General features: G+C 40.9%; 2 protein-coding genes across 7 annotated transcripts; one reads left to right on the forward strand and one right to left on the reverse strand.

The window, feature by feature from the left end:
- Window positions 1–112: 112 nt before the first annotated feature.
- SRSF10 (serine and arginine rich splicing factor 10) lies at window positions 113–15,767 on the forward strand. 6 transcript variants are annotated; one of them, XM_054500483.2, is made up of 6 exons: window positions 113–348; window positions 1,713–1,817; window positions 5,454–5,557; window positions 8,524–8,686; window positions 8,912–8,965; window positions 9,100–15,767. In XM_054500483.2, exons 1-6 carry the CDS (start codon window positions 284–286, stop codon window positions 9,395–9,397), a joined length of 789 nt encoding a protein of 262 aa, XP_054356458.1. In that variant the 5' UTR covers window positions 113–283; the 3' UTR covers window positions 9,398–15,767. The 6 variants fall into 6 exon arrangements, with proteins under 6 accessions (XP_054356458.1, XP_054356483.1, XP_054356467.1 ...); XM_054500508.2 differs by having other exon boundaries at window positions 12,820–15,767; XM_054500492.2 differs by having other exon boundaries at window positions 8,915–8,965.
- A 1,338-nt stretch (window positions 15,768–17,105) lies between these two features.
- PNRC2 (proline rich nuclear receptor coactivator 2) lies at window positions 17,106–20,732 on the reverse strand. Its single transcript, XM_054500541.2, has 3 exons — window positions 20,543–20,732; window positions 19,405–19,610; window positions 17,106–19,106 (listed from the first exon to the last, which is right to left on the reverse strand). The coding sequence occupies exon 3, from the start codon at window positions 19,086–19,088 to the stop codon at window positions 18,669–18,671; it is 420 nt and encodes a 139-aa protein (XP_054356516.1). The 5' UTR covers window positions 19,089–19,106; window positions 19,405–19,610; window positions 20,543–20,732; the 3' UTR covers window positions 17,106–18,668.
- Between the last annotated feature and the right edge of the window lie 5,914 nt (window positions 20,733–26,646).

Raw genomic sequence — 26,646 nt, forward strand, 5'->3', positions numbered from 1 at the left:
TAAGAGGCACCGCAAGAAGCCAATGAATGAGACCGAGGCTGAGGCGCGTGCGCCAGCCCTCCGCATGCGCAGGCGCACGCCTGGTGTTCTCGCGGGAAAGAACCGTTGCGGCCCGACTTTGCGCGGAGGTAGGAGGGGGAAGTGGAGGCGGGAGTGAAGTCTCGCGAGAAGAGTCGGTTGCCGTGGCAGAGCCCTCTAGCTGTGTGTGTCTGAGGCTCGGTCGCCGGAGCCGCGGACGGTTTGCTGAGCCCGTTAGTGCGCCCGGCCGAGACACGCCGCCGCCATGTCCCGCTACCTGCGTCCCCCCAACACGTCTCTGTTCGTCAGGAACGTGGCCGACGACACCAGGTAGGTACAAGGCAGGTACTCCGGGCCTAGGCGGGGAGGCCGCAGGCGCCCGGAGAGGACCCTGGTGGTGGCGGCACTGGGCCGGGGGAGGGGACGGAGTGAAGATGGCGGGTCCCGCGCCCGCTTTGGCGCCGAACTAGGCCGCGCAGCGGGCCTCAGCCGCCGCGTGGGAGCGAGGGCGGCGCCTCTGCCCTCGCCGGGCAGCGTGGCGGGGTTTTTCGGTCCCCCTCCCCCTCCGCAGTTTGCAGCCCCTTTCTCCCGCTTCCTGCCGGCGCGAGCAGCCCCCCGCCGCGGCCTTTCCGTGACCCGACGGCAGCCCCCCATTGATTTGAAGTTCACATTCTTCGAGGTTCACGCCCCCTTGGCCCAGAGATTTTTTTTTTTCCCCAGCCAAAAAATAGTGAGGTGAAATAACGGGATCGAGGGAGAGGAATGTTGCTACCATTTATCTTTGTTGTTGTTGCCGTTGTTAATATTTGGGGGTTTTAATCAGTTGGAGGTGTTTGGAGAAAGGGAGCGTTGAGATTTGGGGAGTTAAATTTTTCCGGTTAAATGTTGCGAGTAGTTTTTCTTGTTTCCTGGAAATTCTGGTCACCCTTTGAAAAGGGAGGTTTGGGAAGCCTCAATCATTAGGACGTTGACAGCTAAGTTAGATTAATTCAGACCTACCTTAAATAGGCTTTGTTCTCACCATTCCCTTGTTTCGAGTTGCCTTCAGATTATTTTGGAAGAGTTCTTACTACAAGATGAGGCTTCTTATTTCACAAATAATGAATCTACACACAGAAAATAAGTGGTTTGGGTTTTTGGTGTTTTGTGGGAGTTTTTTGCTAGCTTTGTGATTTGCTTTAGTCTTAAATTTAAGCAGGAAAGAAAGCAATAATTATTTCCGTAAATCTTTCCATAATTTCTAATAATTACGTTAGCATCTAGAGAAATTTTCCCTTTACGTCATCTTGACACTATTTAAGGAGTTCGATATTTGTGACTTTTTCAGACCATATTTACCTACTGTTAAGTGTCTAAACGTGTCGCTAAAATTGGGGAGTAAAGATAAGTGCTTGGTATTTTTCAGAGTGCTAGAGTCGATTTGATGCTGTAAAAAAAAAAAGTAAAAAAGTACCAGTGCTTATATACAACCTAATGCTGCTGTACCTTTTATGAAAAATGAAGGCTGTAGATAAAAATAAATTGTGGTCATTAACCTTGTACCATACATATGTCTGCTGTTGTCCTGTTAATGTAAACTGTATTTTTATCTTCCAAATTCTTGGATCCTAGCTTTCCTTCATCAAAAAGATATATTGCCTATACATCTTAAGGAGTTGGACATAAAAATTTGAGGTCTTTTTATGATGTTTTAGGTCTGAAGACTTGCGGCGTGAATTTGGTCGTTATGGTCCTATAGTTGATGTGTATGTTCCACTTGATTTCTACACTCGCCGTCCAAGAGGATTTGCTTATGTTCAATATCCTTTCTTCAGATGGCTGATTAGTGAGGGGTGTTGAAGTTTGAAATTCAAGTTTATGTAAGTGGTAACATCTAAAAAGTAGTTCTTTTTGTCCTCTAATAAATGTCTGTCTTCAAATTTTTGAAAATTAATTCTGACTCACACATTGCTCTCGTTATTAAAGTTAATCCAAAAATGGTAAAATATTTAAATTCCCATTCATGCTTCTGAAACTCAAATCGATGATTATATATGTGATTTAAATTTGAATGCACTCTGGTTGCTACTACCTTTAATGTAAGTCCTTTAAAAGTTAATATGTTCTTGTGCTTAGCAATTAAAATTTGGTATTCTTGTTTGTTAATTTGAATCACTTGATCAAAAACAAATTGTATAACAATGAGGTAAACTTCTTTAATATTGTCCCCTAATTTGCTGTCCTCTGTTGTTACCTCAGAGAATGTAAAGCTGTACAGTTATGGCGACCCCAAAGAGAAAGCATGAAAGAACCTTTAGAGTAGAGTTCAACACTTAAGGCAAGTAGACAAGCCAAAGACCTCTTAAGGATCAGGCTTGAAGAGAAGGGAGAGTTTGGGAAAAGAAAAAATAAAGAAAAGCTGGAAGAAGGACAAGCCTAATGGGAGACAAAGCCTCGCTTTATCTACAAAAGGGGGAAAAGGTTGTTTTTCAAAGTTAAAGATAAAGCCATCTGTCATATTTGGCCAAGCATCTCATGACAAGTCCTTCTGACAAGCACTTAAAGAGTTAAAGGTCAAGATGAAGTTGAATGATGGCCAAGATTAAAGGAGTCATACCTGATGTATCCTACAGAATAACTATTTTTCTTTTTTTTTTTTTAATGTTTTGTAAGCAGTTAATTTTCAAAATTATTCTGGTTTGGTCTAGTGACAAAACCTGTAACTTGATTTATGTGGGCCTTTGATGTTGTGATTGTGGTCTTGTATAAATGCGCTCTCTCTTATCAAGTTAAAGTGTAACAGGATGTATATTCTTAAGATTAAATTCAGCATATTTTGGTTTTGGACCAGGTGGTCAGATGCCACAGAGTAGCAGGCAATGCTCTTTGGAGTAGCATGGGGTTCTGGGGTTAAGCCACAGAGCCCTGCTTAAAGGAGAGACAGGTGCATGCACTGGGGACTATTTAGAAACAGCTCTGGTGGTCTTGTAGGGTCAGAGCCACTAGAAATTCTGTTTATTTATAGATCTATATATATATTGAGTGGTTGCTGGGGACACATATAAACCCTTAACTTCTTTAACTTAGCCCTGTGAAGACTGCTGGCCCTGCGCTGCTTTAGCACAATGATCAGTTGGCCCTGAATAAGTTGCAGAAGGCCTTCTCCCTGATATAGGTACCTAACTGGGACCTATGGGAGACTGGTCCCTGACCCAGAGTTTCAGGTGACCTTACTTCCATTCTTTCAGTGAGATCATCTCCCTGCAACAAGGGTTTGGGTTGTGGACCTCAGACTAGGAAAAGTTCTTCCTGCTTAAATTCAGTGAGCCTCAAACTTTTAAGTTAGTGGAGTCCTAGTGAGACTTAACAGAGAAAAGCCAAAAGCTACTCCTGCAGGGCCAGTGATCAAGGACAGTTGTGAGAATTGGTTGCAAAGCTCCATTACAGAGAAAATAATAGCTATATCTGGCTTAGTAAATAAAGGTAGCAGTGCATTCTGGCTTACAACATAGGCCTGATTTTACCTAGTGTTGGGTGGCCCAGGAATCAAGGTCAGTAGTAGTTTGATTCAGGAGTGTGTGATATTTGAGGCAGAAAAGGCTAGTAATTCAAAGCAATCTAAAGGAGAATGATAATTTTAAAATACATATTCAGTAAGTCTATGGTCTTAAAATAGTTGAAAAGAAAGTAACAGGCTTATGAATTTCATTTTTGAAAAGACCATAAAGTACAAATTTCTCCATGACTGACATCAGAGTGATACTTGGCTGCCTCTGCTGCTGCTGTCTCTTCTGTCTGACTCCATTCGCAATAGCCTTTTCTTCCTATCCCTGGCTTACTGAGTAAAGTAGAAACTTGCCATCAGCCCAGGATTCTGTTTTTGAGGGTAGCCCCAGAGAGGATGCTCTGTTCTCATTAATAATTTTTACGTCTCTCAATATAAATCCTTTTTATACTTATTATATTCTGTCTCTTGGGGTAACAAAGTAGTGTACCCATTAAGTGAACATATTCCTTCTAATTAGTTTAGAGCCCAGCTGCATTAACCTTGAGGGATGTTCAGTTACAGTATTCAAGGTTCTGAACTCCCCGTCAGCCTTTACCTTTTCATGTTGAAAGCCCGGTTATTTAAAACTTGTCCTTCCATTTAATCTGTTCATAATGGCCTTGGGAAGAAAGAGCTGGAAACCTGCAGTCCTTAATTCCTTTCAGAGCAAAAAGTGGGAAGTCTAGTAAGGCAGACCTTTTAGTCTCTATAATAAAAGAATACCAGTATCGGTCTCGAAAAAGGAGTGTGTCACTTCAGGGATTTTTTAAATCACCTCTCTAAATCTGCAGTCTTGTGTTATCTCTCAAATTTAGGAAATAGAAATGTGCAAACTAGAATAGGGATTTTTAGGATGGAATGAAAACCTATACCTGTACCTAACCTAGCTCTCTTTCCAAACCGTTTATATCAAACACTGTTTTGAATATGTACTTGGCCTCTGTTAAAATGATGGTTTTAGGAAAGGAGCTAGGTTTGGACAGAATAGCTATATAAAGCCAGGAGTTCTCGTAGTAGTATTGCTGACATGACCAGGAAGGACAAGCAGCTTAGCTTCTCAGATCAAAAACAAGTACCAGTAGTTCCTGCTTAAGGCTGGTAAATAATATCTTGAAATTCTCAAGTTGGAAACCAGTCTCAAACCCATTTCTTTGCAAGAAGTTGTATATTTAGGGTCATGGTTAGGCTTTCCAGTCTAGGAGTCCTTACAGTGGTCTGTTTCTTGATAGCATGCTTTTACAGTCTGCATGGTTGTAATAACGCTTTTGGTATAGTGATTGTCTTGAGTACTGCTTGACTCTTGTCTTGATGCCCACAAATGGCTAGCGTGCTTGTCTTCCCATGCAGTAGAAGGAAGACATTTAAATGAAATAGTAGTATTAGATATATATGAAAAAACTGCAAAATAAATTTGAAGTTAATGCTTTCGTCTCTTGTAAGGTAAGGCATATACTGCTTGCTTACACAAGAACTATTGGCATTTTCTTTTTTTCGTTTGAAACAAATATGAAAAATAGTATTTTGGTTTTAAGAAATTTTTATTTTAGCATACAACATATAACTGACATTTGTTTTTCTTTTTTGTCTTGTAAACTTAATTCTTAAAACTTAGGAAAATTTTTGGATGGGACAACTTGGTGATTCAGCTATAACAGATCTTATTTCAATAATAACTTTACTGCAGTATGTATTCATACATTTTCAAATGTGTGCCTTAGGAAATCACAAGTGCTTTTATAGTGTGAAGTGTTAATGGCTGAATCCAACTGAATCACCAACTAGTAAGTGGGGGTCTGGTTGATGTTCTGGAATAATATTGGGAGATTGTGAATTGTGCCAGACATACCAACTGAACTTTCATTCATTATCAAAGTTTGCAAAACTTCCCAAGCCCCTTAACATTTAGCACATTTGAGGATGTTCGTGATGCTGAAGACGCTTTACATAATTTGGACAGAAAGTGGATTTGTGGACGGCAGATTGAAATACAGTTTGCCCAGGGGGATCGAAAGAGTAAGTACCCTTATGCCTGATATGTATGAAACATTATTTTTTAGTGTTTTGAGATTTTTTTTTAAGAATTTAAGCAATTTGTGTTTCTGTTTAAAACCCAAAGGGATGGTTTTTTTCTTTCTTTCTTTTTTTTTTCTGAGACGAGTCTCACTCTGTTGCCCAGGCTGGAGTGCGTGCAGTGGTGCGATCTTGGCTCACTGCACCCGCCACCTCCCGGGTTCAAACGATTCTTATGCTTCAACCTCCCGAGTAGCTGGGATTACAGGTGCATGCCACCACATCTGGCTGATTTTTGTATTTTTAGTAGAGACGGAGTTTCACCATGTTGGCCAGGCCGGTCTCGAACTCCACCTCAGGTGATCCACCCGCCTCAGCCTCTCAAAGTGCTGGGATTGGGATTACAGGCGTGAGCTACTGTGCCTGGCCCAAAAGGATCATTTTTAAGAAAATGGAGTATCTTGAATATTTCATCATGTTTTCCAGATTGTAAGTTTTGGGGTAAGTGTAAGTAGGAGGTGGAGATGAGAATGCCTGAAATATATGTGGACTCTTCTGAAAGTTGGTTATGCAGGCTTACCAGATGTTCGCTGCATACTTATAAGGCAGGAATACAGGTTTTAGAGTCAAATAGACGTGTGTGAATTCTGGCTTAGCCATTATGTTACCTTGGGCAAGATACTAATGAAGAGATTAAAATAACCGCAGGGTGCAGTGGCTCACACCTGTAATCCCTGCACTTTGGGAGGCCGAGGCGGGTGGATCACAAGGTCATGGTGAAACCCCGTCTCTACTAAAAATACAAAAAATTAGCCAGGCATGGTGGCGCGCACCTGTAGTCCCAGCTACTGGGGAGGCTGAGGCAGGAGAATTGCTTGAACCCGGCAGGCAGAGGTTGCAGTGAGCCGAGATAATGCCACTGCACTCCAGACGGCAACAGAGCGAGACTGTGTCTCAAAAAAAAAAAAAATAGCTGCTGAGGAGAAGAGGAGCTCTTGAGTAGACACAAACTATTGGAACTCTAGTTCTTGAGTTGGGTAATAGATTCCTGGTTATGCATTGTGTTATTTTTATGTACTCCAATACATAAAGTATCTGCTTCATTGAATTGAATGAGATAAGAATTGAAGTGTATATAAGGCATTTAGGAATGCCTTATTATTCTACTTAGGGTCTTAGAACTGTAATAATATATTACTGCATGTTGACACTGCACATTGTTCATAGACCACCTATAAATATTTTGTTAATTGTGTTCTTAATGAATGGAATCTGTGGTGGGACTGTTCCAAATCAGCATATGGTTCAGTGGTCATTTTTTTCAACCATTTGAAAATGTAAAATGCGTGGGTGTGGTAGCTCACGCCTGTAATCCCACCACTTTGGGAGGCCTAGGTGGGAGGATTGCCTGAGCCCAGGAGTTTGAGACCAGCCTGGGCAACAAAGTGAGACCCCGTCTCCACAAAAAATAAAATAAAAAATTAGCCAGGCTTGATAGTGCACGACTGTGGTCCCCGCTAGGCAGGAGGATCACTTGGGCCCAGGAGGTTGAGGTTGCAGAGAGCTGTGTTTGCACAAGTGCACTCCAGCCTGGGTGGCAGCAAGACCCAGTCTCAAAACAAAAAGGCACTCACTTCCATTTGGAGTTTTTAAAAATCCTTTTATGGTATGGATTCCCAGTGTCAGAATAGTTGCCAGGTCTTGGCTGATAAACTAGATGGTGAGAAGACTTTGAAAATAGTTGGGGATATTAGTATTATTTTTAACATAAAACAGCCTTCTAATATACTTTCTTGAAAATAAATACATGCCTTTTCCAAGATGAAAATTTGCAGTTACCTCAACCCAGCCTTGGCTAAATCACGTTCTGCATCTGCATCTCACACCAAAACTACAGACACCTCTAAAACAGACTCCAGGGCTGGGCGCGGTGGCTCAAGCCTGTAATCCCAGCACTTTGGGAGGTCAAGGCTGGCAGGGGCAGATCACCTGAGGTCAGGAGTTCGAGTCCAGCCTGACCGACATGGAGAAACCCTGTCTCTACTAAAAATACAAAACTAGGCTGGTGTGGTGGCGCATGCTGTAATCCCAGCTACTTGGGAGGCTGAGGCAGGAGAATTGCATGGGCTCAGGAGGCGGAGGTTGTGGTGAGCCGAGATCGCACCATTGCACTCCGGCCTGGGCAACAAGAGCAAAACTCCATCTCAAAAAAAAAAAAACAGACTCCAGGCTGGGTGCGGTGGCTCACACCTGTAATCCCAGCACTTCGGGAGGCCAAGGCGGGTGGATTATTTGAGGTCAGGAATTCGAGACCAGCCTGGCCAATATGGTGAAACCCTGTCTCTGCTAGAATACAAAAATTAGCTGGGTGTAGTGGCGCGTGCCTGTAATCTCAGCTCCTCAGGAGGCTGAGGCAAGATAATGGCTTCAACTGGTGTAGGGTGGAGGTTGCAGTGAGTTGAGATTGCGCCATTGCACTCCAGCCTGGGTGACAGAGCAAGACCCTGGTCTCAAAAATTAAAATAATTAAAAAAAAAAAAAAAACACGCCAAAACACATACACACTTTTTTTTTTTTTTTTTGGAGACAGGGTCTCTGACCCCCAGGCTGACATGCGGTGGTGTGATCACAATTTACTGCAGCCGCAAACTCATGAGCTCAAGTGATTTCCCCCCTTTGCCTCCTGAGTAGCTGGAATACATGTGCAAGCCACTAGGCCCAACTAATTATTTTTTGTAGAAATGGCATATTGCCATGTTGCCCCAGGCTGGTCTCAAACTCCTGGGCTCAAATGATCCTCCCACCTCAACCTCCCAAAGTAGTGGGATCACAGGCATGAGCCACCACCCGGGTCATACATACTCTCTTTGGGATATAAGAGGGGATGCAGGGATTTTTTTTCCTATTTATTGAGGGCTTTAATACTGTTTTTAATATTTCTAAGTATTTCTGTACTTTGTATTTCCTAGCACCAAATCAGATGAAAGCCAAGGAAGGGAGGAATGTGTACAGTTCTTCACGCTATGATGATTATGACAGATACAGACGTTCTAGAAGCCGAAGTTATGAAAGGAGGAGATCAAGAAGTCGGTCTTTTGATTACAACTATAGAAGATCGTATAGTCCTAGAAAGTAAGTGTGCTGTGTAGCACAGTGATCTGTTTAAAAAATGTATTTGTTAGCATTTAATTTTTTTTTTTACTATTTTGTATACTTTTAATTATATACATTGATGTTTCATTGAGACAAAAAAATACTGTAGCATTTTATTTTAAAAGTTTTATGGTTTGCTTTTAATTAGGAACTTTGCCTCTATGAATAGATATTTGTCACTGCTTTTTCTGATATGCTTTTTAGCAGTAGACCGACTGGAAGACCACGGCGTAGCAGAAGCCATTCCGACAATGATAGGTAAATAACTTTGCTTTGAAAAAGACTCAACGTATTTTTTAATTTCAGAGTGAACTTTTGCTCTAAAAATAACAAATTTGATTAATATAGAATCTAATTTTTACTCTAATTATATCTCTCCTCTGTTTTGAAAGATTCAAACACCGAAATCGATCTTTTTCAAGATCTAAATCCAATTCAAGATCACGGTCCAAGTCCCAGCCCAAGAAAGAAATGAAGGCTAAATCACGTTCTAGGTCTGCATCTCACACCAAAACTAGAGGCACCTCTAAAACAGATTCCAAAACACATTATAAGTCTGGCTCAAGATATGAAAAGGAATCAAGGAAAAAAGAACCACCTAGATCCAAATCTCAGTCAAGATCACAGTCTAGGTCTAGGTCAAAATCTAGATCAAGGTCTTGGACTAGTCCTAAGTCCAGTGGCCACTGATAGTATAAACCATGGTCATTTTTAGGCATGTATCATTCATTTACTCATAGTTTGGTTTACTTAAATTATCAGGAATACAATGTTGCAATGATGCTTAAAAAACACTTGTTAGTTTTCCCTGTACCAGGCAATGGTTATAATTAAAATGATATGCTGTTGAGAAGCCACTCTTAAGAGTCCAGTTTGTTTAATGTTATGGGCAGCTACCAATTTGTGGTGTCTCTGTATATTTTTGTAAAGATTCTCATTTTTTATGCTTGAAGTATTTGGTGAAAAGATGTTGGTTGACCATAATTTGCAACATTGTCTCATTAAAAATAAACTTTCATATTCATATTTGGTAGAACTGTTAACCTAGAAATGTAGCTTGCTAATAAGATAGAATGATACAAAAGTGAAGTAGTAGCCACAGTACAACACTGACTGCTCAGACACATTTAGGTTCAGGGTGGACCTTTATGTCTTGTCAAGATGTCTAGGCCTGGCTGGGCGCGGTGGCTCACACCTGTAATCCCAGCACTTTGGGAGGCCGAGGCGGGCGGATCACGAGGTCAGGAGTTCGAGACCAGCCTGACCAACATGGTGAAACCCCGTCTCTACTAAAAATACGAAAATTAGCCAGGCATGGTGGCGCATGCCTGTAATCTCAGCTACTCAGGAAGCTGAGGCAAGAGAATCGCTTGAACCTGGGAGGTAGAAGTTGCAGTGAGCCAAAATCACGCCACTGCACTCCAGCCTGGGCAACAGAGTGAGACTCCGTCTCAAAAAAAAAAAAAAAAAAAAAAAGGATGTCTAGGCCAATGATAATTATTTTTGATGCAGTGTGGATTAGTTCTTTTGTTAACCCCACTGTCTTGGGGAATGATGCCAGCTGGGAAATCAAGTTTTTGACGAAACATGGAGCCTCGACTGCTTTTTTTTCTGGTTCCTATGAAGATTTGGAACATAGAAAACACAAAAACTCACCTTAAAATTTGAGCAGGTCGATGATGGCAAAAATAATTTTAAGGAAAAAGGAATATTCTTATGTAGTTATTCTAAAGTTTAAGGAGCGTTGTTGACCATAATATTGCTTAGTTTTCTTACTGCTGTTAGAAGCAAGTAAATTGTTTCAAAGTAGGTTTTGTGTGTGTGTGCCTAGTGTTAACTGAAATTTTGATGCTTACAGCACTTGGCTTGTGCATTTGTATCAAAATTTGCCTGCCTCTTTATGAGGGAGGCCTGCTTTTCACACCTCAGTTTATTTACTACGAGGCAAGTTGAAAGACAACACTTATTCTAGGTGATTCTGTGGTGCCATGAAATTTAAGATAATTTGGGGAAAAGGATTAGTCAGTTTTAAGCAAGAGTCACATCTTCTGAGCTTTCGATTATCAGTGTAGTACCTGACTAAAAATGAAGTAATACCCGTAACCATTTATAATTTCTAGTATTTCTCTGAAAGATCGTTTTGGGGACAAAAGTGACTTGACATGTCCAATTTCATTTCAGAATAAAAAGCTAGCATCTTTAAAAATCTCAGATTGCTTGCTTACAGATATAAGTAAGAACTATGGAGAAACGATTCCTTTTAGAGGATTACTTTTTTCAATTTCGGTTTTAGTAATCTAGGCTTTGCCTGTAAAGAATACAATGATGGATTTTAAATACTGTTTGTGGAATGTGTTTAAAGGATTGATTCTAGAACCTTTGTATATTTGATAGTATTTCTAACTTTCATTTCTTTACTGTTTGCAGTTAATGTTCATGTTCTGCTATGCAATCGTTTATATGCACGTTTCTTTCATTTTTTTAGATTTTCCTGGATGTATAGTTTAAACAACAAAAAGTCTATTTAAAACTGTAGCAGTAGTTTACAGTTCTAGCAAAGAGGAAAGTTGTGGGGTTAAACTTTGTATTTTCTTTCTTATAGAGGCTTCTAAAAAGGTATTTTTATATGTTCTTTTTAACAAATATTGTGTACAACCTTTAAAACATCAATGTTTGGATCAAAACAAGACCCAGCTTATTTTCTGCTTGCTGTAAATTAAGCAAACATGCTATAATAAAAACAAAATGAAGGAAATAATGATTAACTGGAATTATTACAGTATTGAATATGATTCTAAAATAACAGTGGAAACAGTCCTTTGTAGATTTAGGAATATTTTAAATCATTGTTGCACTAGGCACAACTAACTTTTACTTAGGAAATGATAGAACTTGCCAGAAAGGTACATCTTTTACACAGTAGTTAAAAATTCATTGTGTAATATCAAAGTTGTTTCATGATTGCTCATTAAGCCTCTTGGGTTAACTAACTTAAGAGGTTATTTGGTAGTGTTAAGATGAAATTTGGATCAGCTAATTCCAAGTTTATATTTTCATTATTGGATGGATCAGTAATTCTGCTCTCCCTCTTCGTAAACAAGATGCATTAGGACTTAACGTTTATGACATGATTTTAAATCATTTTGAATTGAATGTTGATGAGCAACTAATATTAAGTGATAACCTCTTTGGGGAAGTAGGTTAGGTATTTTGTGGTTTGAATTCTATCTACTTTATGACAATTATAGCTAATTTATTAAGTATTCATGATGTGCCAGACACTTGAAAAGGCTATGTGTTAACTTACTTACTCTTCACAAAACCTTACGAGAAAGATACTTTTATTTTCCCCATATCACAGATAAGGAAACTGAGGCACAAAGAAATGACTATAAGGCAGAGCCAGGATTTAAGCCCAGGCCTGGTCCCTTAGTTTTGGGGGGGTTTTGTTTGTTTTACAGACTATAATTTGAGAGAAGTAGATTGAGGAGATAGCTCATTGGAATTGTTCATTTTCTGTATAGAACTAGAAGGCCTAATTTCATTTTTATTTTTACTTGTGTCAACTTATTTTTAGACTTGGACTATTGAGAACCTTGTATGTTGTTCCTAAAGCGACACACCTAACAGCTTCAAAAGGACTATATTACAGTTGAACCCATGGTAGTTTGGATCCTACTGATACTTGATGAGGATCTTTACATAGTGTTTTATGTTAGTTTTGGGTGATGTAGTTGAGTCCCCCACTTACTGAGTGTACCTACTATGTATGTGTACTGGGCTCAATAATAAATAGAGTGGTTATATCAACACTCAAATGAGGGCTGACACACTTCACCTCTCCTTTTACTTAAGATCTCTCTGCATTTTTTTTTGAAGCCAAGTAAGCAAGAAGAAAAATGAGAGATAATGCTTCAGTGAGAGAGGAAAGGTGCTACATAGAGTATGAGCTGTTAAGTTACATCCCAGGGGAAAGACCTGGGAACTATTGTATTATTCTCTTGAAAATTTGGCCCAGTAAGCTGCTACATCCAGTTCAACTAACAAAATCCTGTATACCACAGAGAAGAATAAAGAAAACCAAACTGACAAACATCCTTCTTTTATTTAAGACCAAACTGCAGCTGGAATACCCAGTACAGTTCTGCTTACTACACTTCAAGAAAGATCTGAAAGCGGAAAAAGAACCAAAGAAGGGCAGTTCAAGCGACCAAAGGGTGGGTGGAAGGTGCTGCAGTATGAATACTGTACGAATATTTTGACTCTGGTCTGAAAAGATAAAAGAATGTTATCGAAAACTACATGGAATAATTGAAGTCCCTTCAAGTTTGAAAGTAAGCATTTTAGGACAAATAAAAGGAAATTCAACTTTGTACTTGTGGAAACTAATCCCTAAATATGAATAGGTTTATATTGATTCATGGGTAACAGGTCCATAATAAATTATTGGAAACTAGGATGTCTGAATATCAAGGAAGACAGCCATAGTCTCTTACAGTGCCTCTGTTGGTCTGTCTCAAACTGAATTGGGTGGGAAAGGGTATGGTCCAATATAAAAGTTCCATTTTTGCCATTATTGGCAAATCTTGCCTTTTGTTTATTTTGGTGCCAGTGTTTTCTGCTTAATCATTTGCTTTGTTGGCATCTGTGTTTATTTACTTGTACACCACATGCAGTTTACATCTTTCTTAACTACTCTCCTTCCCAGGTAAATTCCAGTTATATTTGACATCCAGCTAAGAGGGCCCATCTCTTCTCACCTCTTTCCTAGTTAATATATTCAGCAAATATTTATTGAGCCCTTACTGTGGGCAAATCATTGTACTGGATAATTGAGGAGAAAAATAGATAATTCCCTTATTGAGTAAATGTCTACTGAGCACAATCTAGTGAATCATTACAGTATGGCCTCATTGTTTTGTTTGAGGTGTATTATTCATAACAATATTTTACACCATTCGTATCAGTGTAATTATAGAACACAATATACTATCAAGGATAAGTAATTGTGTGGTTATCTGCCATTTAAAAGTATCCAGTATTTGATCCCATTATTACAAATAATGAAAAAATGATTTCTTTTAATCTGTAATAAACTGGTTTATTGTGCAGTGACTGTAATATACTAGAGTTATAATAAATTGTTTACTCTGCCTCACCAAACACATGCTAGGATATAACCCCCAAAATAAGTATTTAACTTTGCATTAGATATAAAGGAGACTGGGTGCTATAATTAGATTATTTTGAGGCAGACAGAGAGCTGTTATCCTAACTGATTTAGTATGTTCTGTAATTGAGAAAATGTTCACCAAATTATACTTTTTAGTGATTTACATGTACATTTTATAGGGGACATGTTCTGTGTATAGCGAATAAATAACTTTTATAGTATCACAAAATGTTTTGGATTCCTTAGTTTCTTATTAGGATATGATGTTTCTTTACCTATACATTGATTCCATCACATTTGATTTTTGTCATCTTTTTTGCCACATACTTAAAACTTTCCATGTAAAATTATTAACTAAAAATCTGGAAGTGGAATTTAAGCTTTTAATTTATAGCAATTTTGAAAATATAGCAGAGGTATATTTTCAAGGGAGGTGTGAAATGCAGGTATTATTGTTTGTATTTTATTTTAGAAATTTTTTTTGAACTTGCCCAAGATCACACAGCAAGTGTCAGATCCTAGGTTACAGCCCATAATTTTTCACTTGTTTCATCTTTTGTTACCATGTTTGTTGTTGTTTAATCAAATGGGGAAGTGTTTTTATAGCTTTATTTTCATGGAGATAGTAACATTGATATAATGGGATCTAGAAAATACTTAGAGTCAAAATGACTAGATTTAATTACAAAAAGTATTTTGTTGTATACCGTTATACACTCATTAACATAGTGGGTTCTTATGGACAGAGGTTCTATGTATTTTTAAAAGAATATGTAGAGGTTATAGGCTTTTTTTGCCCTCTACCTCCCTTCTCCATTTCCTTTTAAAGTTAAGATATTTAAGGGGGAGAATTAAGGTGCCTATTGAGTTGGGATTTTGTTTAAAAAAAATTAGGTAAATACATATATAACTACAATAACAACAGTTGGTAGTTTTCTAAAGTATTTAATTATGGTAAATTAGAAAAGGCCCTTTAATTTTTGCATCTGTTGAATGAATTGCTTTAGGATCTCTTCTGTGGTTGTTTCTCTTTATATTGAATGCTGTCAATATTATTGAGCACTTACTGTGCCGAACCATGTGCTTTTCAAATATTTCTATTTAATCCTAAAAACACTCCTGGGAAATGGGTATTATTCCCATTTTACAGATGAGAAAATTGTCCTCTGTAGAATACCCATCATGTGATAGCTTCTTGCATATGCTGTTCATTCCTCACAACCTTACAAGGTAAATGGATAATGTTCCTGGATGAAAGATCAAACATAATCCAAGATCTCATGGTTGTGTGACTCAGAGACTCTAAGCATGGCTTTCCAAATCTCATTCTCTTGTAGAGATTTTCCATTGTATTGAATTTTGACCATGTTCCTGTTTACAAAACCTAAGATTATATTCTGAAGTAGCTGTGACTTGAACGATAGCTCAGGAATAATCTGATGGCATTCTATTAGGAAGGAGGACTAGCAAAGCCTATAGTTAGCCTATCCTAGGCATGAACTATTCTCATTTTAGATAGGATGACTTGATAAATAGGATGAAGTGAGCAACCTGTTTGTCTTCAGTTATTGGTATCTACAAGACATTCTGCTAGTCACTGTGGAAAAGTTTCCTTCTCTTGGGTTTTTTCCTCTGCCCCTTTTAACAGTGTTGGTTATCTTTATTATGTTTCTGTGTATTTGTAACAGCTGTTTCACCCTTGTATTGCACAATGGGGATTTTTCTTGGAATAAAAAGTGAGGCGTGTAAATTCATTGAGAACTAACCGTAGTTTGTAAAGAAGTAAAAGGCCTTTGTATCTAGTTTTTTGCAGATCACATTTCTTTGAATGCTGGAAAGTGAAATAAACTGGTCTAGGAGCCAAAAATAAATCTTGGGTTTTTTTAAGATTTTGCTCTACCTTAAGATTTGTAACCACCTGGGTATAACTTTTTCCTAATTTGTATAAGAGGTTTTAGAGATGCACTCTGTCCCTCTTGCTTTACAAATTGCCTACAAGAATGCAACCAAAATACTAGAAACTGAAACTTACACAAAACCTTTCAGATTTTTTCCTGTGTTGTAGTTCTAGGGAAGAGGATAGTTTATCAGTATTTAAAGCTTAAGGATAGGTTTTGGACCTGGATTCCATCATAGTATAACTGCCATCAAAAAGAAGACAAATTGAAATTACAGCATTTACCTAAGGTTCACAGTATGGCTGACTTCAGCAGCCTTACATGGTAAGTTCTCTGTACCAGCTATTTTTGGTTCTCGCAATTGCATCGATTTGGGAAATTCCTATCACCATTCTCTATATAGGCTAACCAAAACTTTATCAGTACCTTTCCTAAAGTATGAAGTTAGGTAATCTTCCACTCCCACTTCCATTTACCCATTTTGCTTGAGTCAAACCAAAAATCTAGTGTATTACCACATTAATCACTAAAAATCTAGTGTATTCAATATATAGCTTAAAAACTAACAGACACCTAGGCTGAGATTTGTTCAATACATGAAGTTCAATTCTGCAATCCTTGGCATTGTTCACAGAAATTACCCTGGAAACAAACAAAATGAACGCCCAAATGCTGGTTCTGCCTTAAGTCCAAATCGTTTCCTAGTTTGCATGAAAAAAATACAGCTTTGCCATGGGACTAGTTGTAGAATTTTAAGGATTACTCAAACTAGTTTTAAGATGCCCTGTCATTTGGAATCTGTATCAGAAAGGTGTGGTTGTGATGCTTTTCTTCTGAGGGGTCCCCTTATATACTTTTCACTTGTCAACATAGTTAAAACACAAAGGTTCTTGTCAACTTGATAAATTCACTTATAGTTTTTTTCTCTGAACCTAGATCATGGAATTAACTTTCAAAAGCTTTGCGACGTCTTCCATGTGTGGCGTTTTTTTTGCTTTTTAATTGTTAACTACTAGGAGAGAGAAATCCCAAGTAGTTGCTTAATTGCATAGCTGTCAAATCCTAGTATCTTCTGTATCAGTCAGCAAACTAGTTGCCCCTTTTCAAGCCAACAGTCCTATCACATTTTAGTTGTGACCTTTTATATATATATATATATATATATATGATCAGAAATTTAGTGGCTCAATAGTTCTGGAGTCTGAGAAATCCAAGAGTTTTGAGTATTGTTGAGTGTATTATGAGCTTCAAGTCAGTAACAAGTAAAACACATTTTTAAAAGCAATATTAAGCAATCAAAACCATTTTTAAAATAAAACCAAGCCAATGAGGAAAAAATTTTATTTAATTTTACGCTTCAAATTCATATCATGTACATTAAGTACTACATAAACTTGTCTTTAGGCTATCAATATTTAACTTGGGCAGTACTTCATCTTGATTTATTTGGAGATATACAGCTTAGGCATCTGCTTACCTGCTTAGGCATCAAAAGAGGTGCCAAATTAGAAAATAGGGCATTAACAATCACAATTTTTAAACTGACCCACATACTTGCTACTGGTTTCGCTTATGTTTAAGCATTTAAAGTTGGCAAAACATGTTATCAATGTATTATGCAAGAGTTTACATCTTTTGCATAAGTGGTCCGTTGGGTTGCACCTACCCTTTGACCAAACAAAAACTAAACATCACTGGCACCATACTCGAAACTACCTGTATCCTAGGTTATAAGATTGTGAAAGCCAAAAATCTATAAGGTTGGAGGGACTCTAGTTAATCTTTGGGCTTAGAGGAGGAAAAAAAGATAGTCCCATACTGCATTTCACATCTCTTAAAAATAGTTTTAGCAGCTTAAACCTTTTTAGTTATAAAACTTATTACACTAGGTTTTACTTTGAAATATAGTTTACAACCAAATCAAGTATAACATACATACACTGGCACTTTAGCACAAGGGCAAACTTTAAAAACAAGTTATTTTGGACCTTTAAAATTAGGCCATACTATAAAAAACAGTCCACGGTCTTACATTCAGCAAATTCATACTAAAATATTCCATTTTTGTAAGATAAAGGCCAAGAAAACTTTACATATGCTACAAGTTTATTACAGATATTTACATGGCTCTTTCTCCCATAGGTACTTAAAATTTTCACATTATCCAACTCCCCAAAGCAAGCTTTGCAGGAATGATGAGGCCAGATCACTATTAGAATAGCTTGTGCAGTGCTGTAATACAAAAATGTATTTTGAAAGCTATAGAGTGACCATTAAATACTGTTTCTATAAAAAATGGTTTTGGTGTATTTGTTGACAGACACTTAATCCACTACATTTAATAAACAGGGCCATTGGGGTGTACTATGTCTCATTATAATGAGCTCCAAATGCCCTTTCCACCCACTGTACAATTCACTAAAATGCAATTATTAGGAAAAATTCACATTTTGTTTCAGCAGTGCATCAGGTTGTTAGCATTTTACTGGTTTGGGTGTTTCTAATATACTAAACCTTCAGATGTTTACCTAATTCTGAATCCTTGTGTTAGCTAGAAGCTTATAATCCGATTCACCAACTTTCAACAATCTACTGGTCCATGAATGATAAATTACTGTCTTCCCCTAACAATAGAAAAAGCTGATTCCTTTACCACTCCCCAAATCTAAACTTGGTTTCCACTTAAAAGTTACTCAGTTGAGAACACTTAATATCAAGTACAATCATTAAGTTGCACTGATACTACCATTATATCACAGTGCACACAACACGAGATGAAGTCTATTTTTTTACATTAGCAGTTCTACACAAATAGATTCCCTAGCGAATTTGTTTCAGACCAATTGACAACTATCCGTGAACATAACTAAATTTAAACATTTGTCTTATTTTATACCTGTACTTTAAGTAATGTTTTAAGTTGAAATGTCATTATTTCCTTATCTGAAGGATTAAAGGAAACAGGGACCCAGTGGCTTGGTGGTTTGGGAAGAACACTTGGTGATGGCGGCTCACTAAATTTGGCACCAGCATAGTTCTGATTAGCTTGAGATTTAAAAAGTAAGCTGGGACCTGATAAGCTAGAATTCCAACTTTGATTATTTGGAAAATTTTTGTTCTTCCCCCCATTTTGCATGGCCTGCCAGGCAGCTGCTGATGAGTTATAACCGTGTCCTCGTTCTTTTTTCTTATGAACAATCTTCATCTGGGAATTCTGATCCTTGGTCTTCTGTCTGTGAAGCTGTTGTTGGTTCTTACTAACATTTCTAGATTGAGGGGCTGGAAGGTTATACCTCTCTCCACCACCCATCTTCAGCTTCTTTGTCACCTACAAGTGAATGGAAACAAATATTGAGTAAAATTCCATTAAGAAAAGTTCAAAATCTTTAAGAAGCGTCTATGGCTCCGACTTATAACTCCAGATATTTTGGACAAGACTCAATAACAGGCTATTCAGCTGCTTTAAACTCAAAAAAACACAGACTTCAATATATGCACAACCTTTATTGTTACACCTTCCCTAAGAAAAATGAGCTTACCCACAAATCTGCATAATCTATTTTAAAATAAAAGCAATTGGTTTAGGATGGCTCCATCATAAAATGTTTGCCCATTGTGATTATTACCTTTCAGTCTGCTTTTCAGATTGCAGGATCGCCACTACCTGTCCTCTTCCTTGCTGCCAAGCCCAAGATAACAAGAGTTGCTTTCTGACAGATCCCTTCCTTTGTCTCAATACAGAAGTTTTCATGGGCCGATCTGCTGAGTTCAGCCTAGGAGCTGAGGCCAACATCTGAGTCTCCTCAGCACACAAATTTGAGAGAAGTCCTAGCTAGAAAAGTAAAGATTACTTCATTATTTCAAAAACACGTTGAGAAAGTGATCATTTAGATTTACTACGAAGATCGTTGGCTGTAAAGAAGGCTACTTCCTGAACTAAAAGGTAGAAAATTTCTCGTAAGATGGCTTTCTTTGACCTCATAACCACGACCATTTAAAAACTCTCTTCACCCTTGAGATCCAGTCACTCCTGGGGAATTTTTGTAAGTGTCTCCAAGTCCCGCAATAAGTTTTATCTTTATCTTTTTCCTGGGAAAGACCTTCAGATTCTCTCGCGTATAAAATCAAGGAAGTGTTAAATGTTGAGTCATATCAAAAAATTGGCTTCAGGCGGATTTTCTAAAGAGACCGTGTTTTTAAACTCCCACCAGAATTTTCCAATCTTTCCACACGTCACATCCATTTTCAGTCTCTTGGAACATGTAGACATCACGCAGTGTTTCCTTTGGTTATGAACACCCTCGCCTCCTCCCCGTCTTAAAATAAGTTCTCACAAGCCCTAACAGTCTAAGCCCATCTTAAATATATAAAAATGTCTCCCTAGAGGGAACAGCTCAACTCTCAAGGTTTGGTTTTAATTTGATGTTCCAAGAAAGTAAGTTACCAAATAGTTAAGCCCCCTCCTTTCCAAGGGGTAAAAAGGGGTAAGAGAGCCCCTTCCAAACAGATAAACAACCCTAAATAAATTGCCATTTCCGGACTGTGAGTCATTCACAACTCGAACCCGGAAAACTCGCCGCCTCCGACGCCACACGGGCTTGGCTTCCCAGTGGCCCCATCTCTCCGGAGCCACAGGGGTCGCGGCGCTGCGACCGCCCGCGACCGCCCGGGGTACCCGGATCTCGCCTCCGCTCGCCTCCTTCCCCCAACAATGGGGAGCGCGGCCACCAACATGGCCGCGCCCTTAGCGCAGCCGCTACTTACTGACTTCAAGCTCGGAACTACGGCGGCAGCGGCTCCCTCTCGACGTCGAAGCCTCCCTCCCTTTCCAGGGAGAGATGAGGCACGGACCGACGAAGCCCACGAGCACCGATGAGCGAGCTGCCGGCCACCCCAGCTGCTACAACCCGACCTCCTCCTTCTGCCTCTACCGACAAAATGGAGTCGCCGGCGACCGCAGAAGCAGGGCCGGGAGGATCCGCGGCCAATCAAAACACGACAGCGCGGGCCTGGCCAATGAGAAGCGGGCCGCCGCCTGTTGCTGGGGCAGGCCGGGGGCGAAGGCGCGGAGGTGGGGCTGCAGAGGGTTTGAAATCCGCCCGGGGAGGAGAAGCATGCCGGGAGTAACTGCCCCGTCCACCGGTGTCTCAGTCCTTTCCCCGGCGGCTTCCCCGCGCCACTGGCTTGCCGAGGACCCGGCCGCTAGCCCTCGGCTCTTCCTACCGCTCGGCTCTCGTGCGCGCGGGCTCGCCGCCCTTGGGACTGCCCCGGGGGAAATACTGAAACGTCCCCCCGGCGGGGGACGTTTGGTTCTCGAATTAGGGCCACTGAGTCCTGTAGCCTGTATTGATAGTTGGAAGATACTCCGGAAAGCCGCTTGCCAGGGCCCAGCCCCCGCCCGCCTCGGGCCTCGGCTTCTGGGTCGCCTCTCTCCCATACCCACAACTCCGCGTCCGAAGCCGGCGCGTCCCCGCGGTTCCCTCCGGTGCCCCCACCCTCCAGCCCCGCAATTACTCAAAAGTTGCCTCCCTGTGAAGGCGGTTCAGACACACGCGGGCAAGTCAGTCACTTCCTGCTTGGTGGCCCCATTGGTCCTTAAGTTCAATTAGAGCCCTTCACGCGCCGTGTTACAGTTTCCTGTGGCTGCAGCTCTCCGCACCCACACACCCTCGAGGGCCACAACCGGTTAGGTTTTGTTTCTCTGAGCACAGCGCCTTCGCGCGTTTTAAGTGCACAGTAAGTTTGCTGAAAGAATGAGGACTGCTCTCCTCCCCTTTCTGCCCCACTTGTAAGTGAAAAAGGGGAAGAAAGAGAATATTGTTCAGTTGATTATGCCAGCCAGATGCAGGTAAGGGGAAAATGGCAATTTCTTTGGAGTAAATGTATAAGCAACCCAATGTGAATCTTTTTAAAAGAGCACTAATTTCAATGAGCGTGAATAATTCTGGGATAAACGGTACAAAATCAGTCTCATTACATTCACAGTTTGTTCGTGTATACACATATATACCCAAGTTTACGTTACAGAATTTATATTTACCAACTTTTTATAAATCTCATGTAATTCGTTGTTTATTTTTGAGACGGAGTCTCCTTCTGTCGCCCAGGCTGGAGTGCAGTGGCACAATCTCGGCTCACTGCAATCTCCGCCTCCTGGGCTCAAGCGGTTCTCCTGCCTCAGCCTCCTGAGTAGTTGGGAGTACAGGCGCCCACCACCACACCCTGCTAATTTTTGTATTTTTAGTAGAGACAGGATTTCATCATGTTGGCCAGGCTGGTCTCAAACTCAACCTCACGTGATCCTCCCTTCTCAGCCACTCAAAGTGCTGGGATTACAGGCGTGAGCCACCACACCTGGCCTGTATTTCGTTTTTTCATCTTCAATTTTTTGCCACTGTTATCCCCCACTTCCCAATCCAACCCAAATTCCTATATTCTAGCCACTGGATCTTAAGAAAAGTTACTGCATCTTAAGAGATGCAGTTTGTTAATCTAATATGATAAAAGGTATTTTTGAGCATAGGGACTTTCTGATGCTAATCATAATCAAATAAGAAGTATGTGGTAAACCAACAGGTGTCTTAGTGAAAGTGTAATTTGTTTCCCAGACATTCAAGAAGTTTGCTTAGATGTCTAGCCAGATAATAGCCAGCTGTATTTAATGCATTTTTAATGGTGTCACTTTAAAAAACAAAAAACAAACAAAAAAACACTTCCGTGGCTCCAAATTGTAATACAGACTAAAATCTAGACTAAACGTTTAGAAAATTATTGAAAGCCATTGCAATCTAGAGTTAGTCTTTTCATGGCAGGGTATGGCTCACACCTGTAATCTCAGCAATTTGGGAGGCCGAGGCAGGAGGATCACTTGAGCTCGGGAGTTTGAGACCAGCCTGGGCAACATGGCAAAACCCCATCTCTACAAATATACAAACAATTAGCTGGGCATGGTGGCACACACCTGTAGTCCCAGCTACCTGAGACACTAAGGTGGGAGAATCACCTGAGCCCAGGAATTAGAGGCTGCAGTGAGATGTGATCACACCACTGCACTCCTGGGTGAGAGTAAGACACTGTCCCAAAAAAAAAATTCTTCTCTTCAGCCACTCTGAATTTTATCTGCATAAACGCACACATAACATCGGAAATGTATAAACACACACAGAGTATCCTTACTCTGCCCCCTACCCTGTGCTAATTTTTTTTTCTTACATCATATCATTTAATCCTCACAATAATGTTGTGAGGTAGGAGCTGTTTTCATCCGCACTGTACAGATGAAGAATCTGAGGCTCAGACGGTTTCGAGTTGAAAGCCAGGTACTGGGATTCAAGAGGCCAGGCTGCAGGTTACCTGCAGCATCTGTGCTCCCCAGCACCTAAAAGGCTTTTTGCCCAGAGCAGACACTGACTGTTGACTGGGCTGCCGGGGCTGTTCGGGCAGCAAGAAGCCTCCATCCTACCATCTGGCAGAACCAGTTTCTTTGCCAGAAGGTCAGAGTCGAGATGCCCTTGGGGAAAGCACTGTTAAAGCTCTTACCGCGTCCCAGACTCCCAGCACCCTCTCAGGCTACCTCCGGCCTCATCATTCATTAGTATTTACCAAGTGCCCGCAACAGCTCAGAACTAGAGAGGAGAAGTTAAAATAATACCTTTTTTGGGACATCTGATACAGCCTCTGCCAGACCCATGCGGTCTTTAAACTCAGCTCCACCAGCACAATCCTATTAGCAGTTCTCAATTCAAATAGGAAAATGTTGATGCCGACAAACAGCTCTCAGGATATAGCTCACCTAAACTGGAAGCCAAATGCATAATAAATACATGGATGTTTAATACAAAATATTTAGCAAAGATTTATCTGGTGCCTACTTTGTGCCAGGCACTATGCCACGCCCTGGGGATACAACAGTGAAGGAGCCTCCATCCTGGCCCTAAAGGAACCCAAAAGCTGTTTCCTTTACAATTTACCAGAGAGGGAAACTGGTGTCTGGGAAGATTTATTCCCTCCCTTCTTCCCCTGAGAGTCAAGGACAAGCAAGGCCAAAATCAGCCTGCTAACCTCACTCAGGAGGTGCAGGTAACGAACATTGTTACTGGACCCTGTGAATAAAGTAGAAAAGGAGGGGGACTCTCACAACTCGCTGAAATTTTTTCACTGGAGGATCTGTTTTAACCTATGTATCAGTGGCAACCAAAATCAATGAAATCATTAGGAAAACATTATCCACCTAATCTGTAAGTAGAGGTGGAGCAAAAAGCAAGTGTTTCTGGGCCGGGCGCAGTGGCTCATGCCTGTAGTCCCAACACTTTGGGAGGCCGAGGCAGGTGGATCACCTGAGGTTGGGAGTTCGAGACCAGCCTGGCTAACTTGGTGAAACCCTGTTTCTACTAAAAATACAAAAAATTAGCTGGACGTGTGGCACGTGCCTGTAATCCCAGCTACTTGGGAGGCTGAGGCAGGAGAATCGCTTGACCCCGGGAGGCAGAGGTTGCAGTGAGCCGAGATTGCGCCATTGCACTCCAGCTTGGGCAACAAGAGCAGAGCTCTGTCTCAAAAAAAAGAAAAAAGAAAAAAAGAAAGTGTTTCTGAAAGCCCAGCTTTGGGGTAGAGACAAGTTGTAGGCTGAGGCATACAACTGCACCAGTGCCGGGGTAGTTGGAGAAATCACCCAGGTTTGCCATGGCTTTGGAATAAGTCTATAGTAGAATCGACTGGCCTTCAGGCTGAGTCTCAGTTTCTTCATCTGTAGAATGGCAATCCTCCCTGTCTTGTAGAGCTCATGGTAGGAGCCAATGAAATAATAAATGTAAAAGCGCTTTTATGATGTAGATTTAGAATACACCTGTAATCCCAACACTTTGGGAGGCAGAGGCGGGAGGATCACTTGAGCCCAGGAGTTCGGGACCAGCGTGGGCAACATGGTGAAACCCCATCTTTACAAAAAATACAGAAACTAGCTGGGAGTGGGAGGTGGTGTGCCCCTGTGGTCCTAGCTACTTGAGAGGCTGAAGTGGGAGAATTCCTTGAGCCCAGGATGTTGAGACTGCAGTGAGCCATGATCACACCACTACACTCCAGCCTGGGCAACAGAGCAAGACCCTGTCTCAAAAATAAATAAACAGAACATGCTAAAAATGTTAGGTACTTTAATATTATCCCCCAACTCCACCCCTGCCTTAGCGAGTCCATTTCAAAACAAAAGCTGGTTTGGTTCTTTTTCTTCTTCAAGCTCATATATGAAATCAGATGGTCAACTTTGAATGTTTGCAGGTCTGTCCGCTCAGGGCTTAATTCAGTTTGAAGAAGCAAGCAAATTCTTAGAACCTGCCAGAAGAGTGAAATGGAACACCTGCCCACTGTTTCGATGTGCCTTAGAGCTCTGATCTTGTTGCCAAACTGATTGCAAAACACACACCCCTCCCCACACCATGAATTCATTTCCTGGGGAAGCATCTGCTGCCTCCCTGCTTGCTCAGACGTTCCTGAGAAGTGTCAAATCTGTTCTTAACCATTGCAGCCATTTCGGTCTACTTACTAAACGGGGCACAGGAAGTTAATGCTGAACTCCCATGCCTCCTGTCGATGCTGATCCAGGGGTCCAACCTTCAAGACCCTTAAAGGATTCTGATGCCCAGATCCCATCCCAGAATCAGAATCTTTGAGCACGGGGCTGCGGCTATTCCAATCCAGTTGATTCCAATGTCTCACTCTAGTTGAGAATCACTGCTTTCAGTTTTGCTAAGGGCAATCCCCTGGTGTGGAGGCATGTTTATGAAGGAGACCCCCTTTGTCCTATGTAATTCTCAAAGTTGGTGATAACACCAAATAACCTCAACAAGTCAGAAACTAGCTCCTGAACACCCGGAGTTGTTTAGATTAGCTTTTAAAAGTGATTTCACACAGGTGGACTCCCAAGCTCGGCCATGGGGTTCCTTGCTAGTTTGTTGATCCCAGCCGTCTAATTCTTGGCCCATTCCAGAGTTTTGGCCTCAGTCCCCAGGCCAGAAGCTGGCTGAACGGAGAGACGGGCAGCGATCTTGAGAGGAACTTATGAAACAGGCTGAGACTGCTACTTGCGTTGATAGAAAGAGGAAATCTGGAACATACCGTGCTCACTCCCCCCAAAATAATGGTATATTTGAGCCATCTACTTACATGTAAGACCATAACAATGCCTGTCCCCCAACTATTCACACCTGTGGCATGAGGAAGAGACACACCATCCCCAGCTCAGAAATAATGGGAGGCTCTAAAGAGAATCAAAGGAGACGTGAAACCACTGAAGCTCCCACACAGTGTTTGCTTGACTGGATTCCTGTAAAACATGCTTGCTTTATCACTTTCTACGTTTCATTTGTGTTTGTTTGTTTGTTTGTTTTGTTTGAGATGGAGTCTTGCTCTGTCACCCAAGCTGGAGTGCAGTGGCGCAATCTTGGCTCACTGCAACCTCTGCCTCCTGGGTTCAAGCGATTCTCCTGCCTCAGCCTCCCGAGTAGCTGGGATTACAGACACCTGCCATTACACGCTGCTAATTTTTTTTTTTTTTTTTTTTTTTTTGAGACAGAGTCTTGCTCTGTCGCCCAGGCTGGAGTGCAGTGGCACAATCTCGGCTCATCCACCTCTCAGACTCAAGCAATTCTCCTGCCTCAGCCTCCCAAGTAGCTGGGATTACGGGCGTGTACCACCACGCCCGGCTAACTTTTTAGATTTTTGGTAGAGACAGGGTTTTACCATGCTGGCCAGGCTGGTCTTGAACTCCTGACCTCAAGTGATCCGCCTGCCTCAGCCTCCCAAAGTGCTGGGATTACAGGCGTGAGCCACTGTGCCTGGCCCAATTTTTGTATTTTTAATAGAGATGGGGTTTC

The sequence above is a fragment of the Pongo pygmaeus genome, chromosome 1 (genome assembly GCF_028885625.2).
Source record: "Pongo pygmaeus isolate AG05252 chromosome 1, NHGRI_mPonPyg2-v2.0_pri, whole genome shotgun sequence".
Taxonomy (NCBI): Eukaryota; Metazoa; Chordata; class Mammalia; order Primates; family Hominidae; genus Pongo; species Pongo pygmaeus.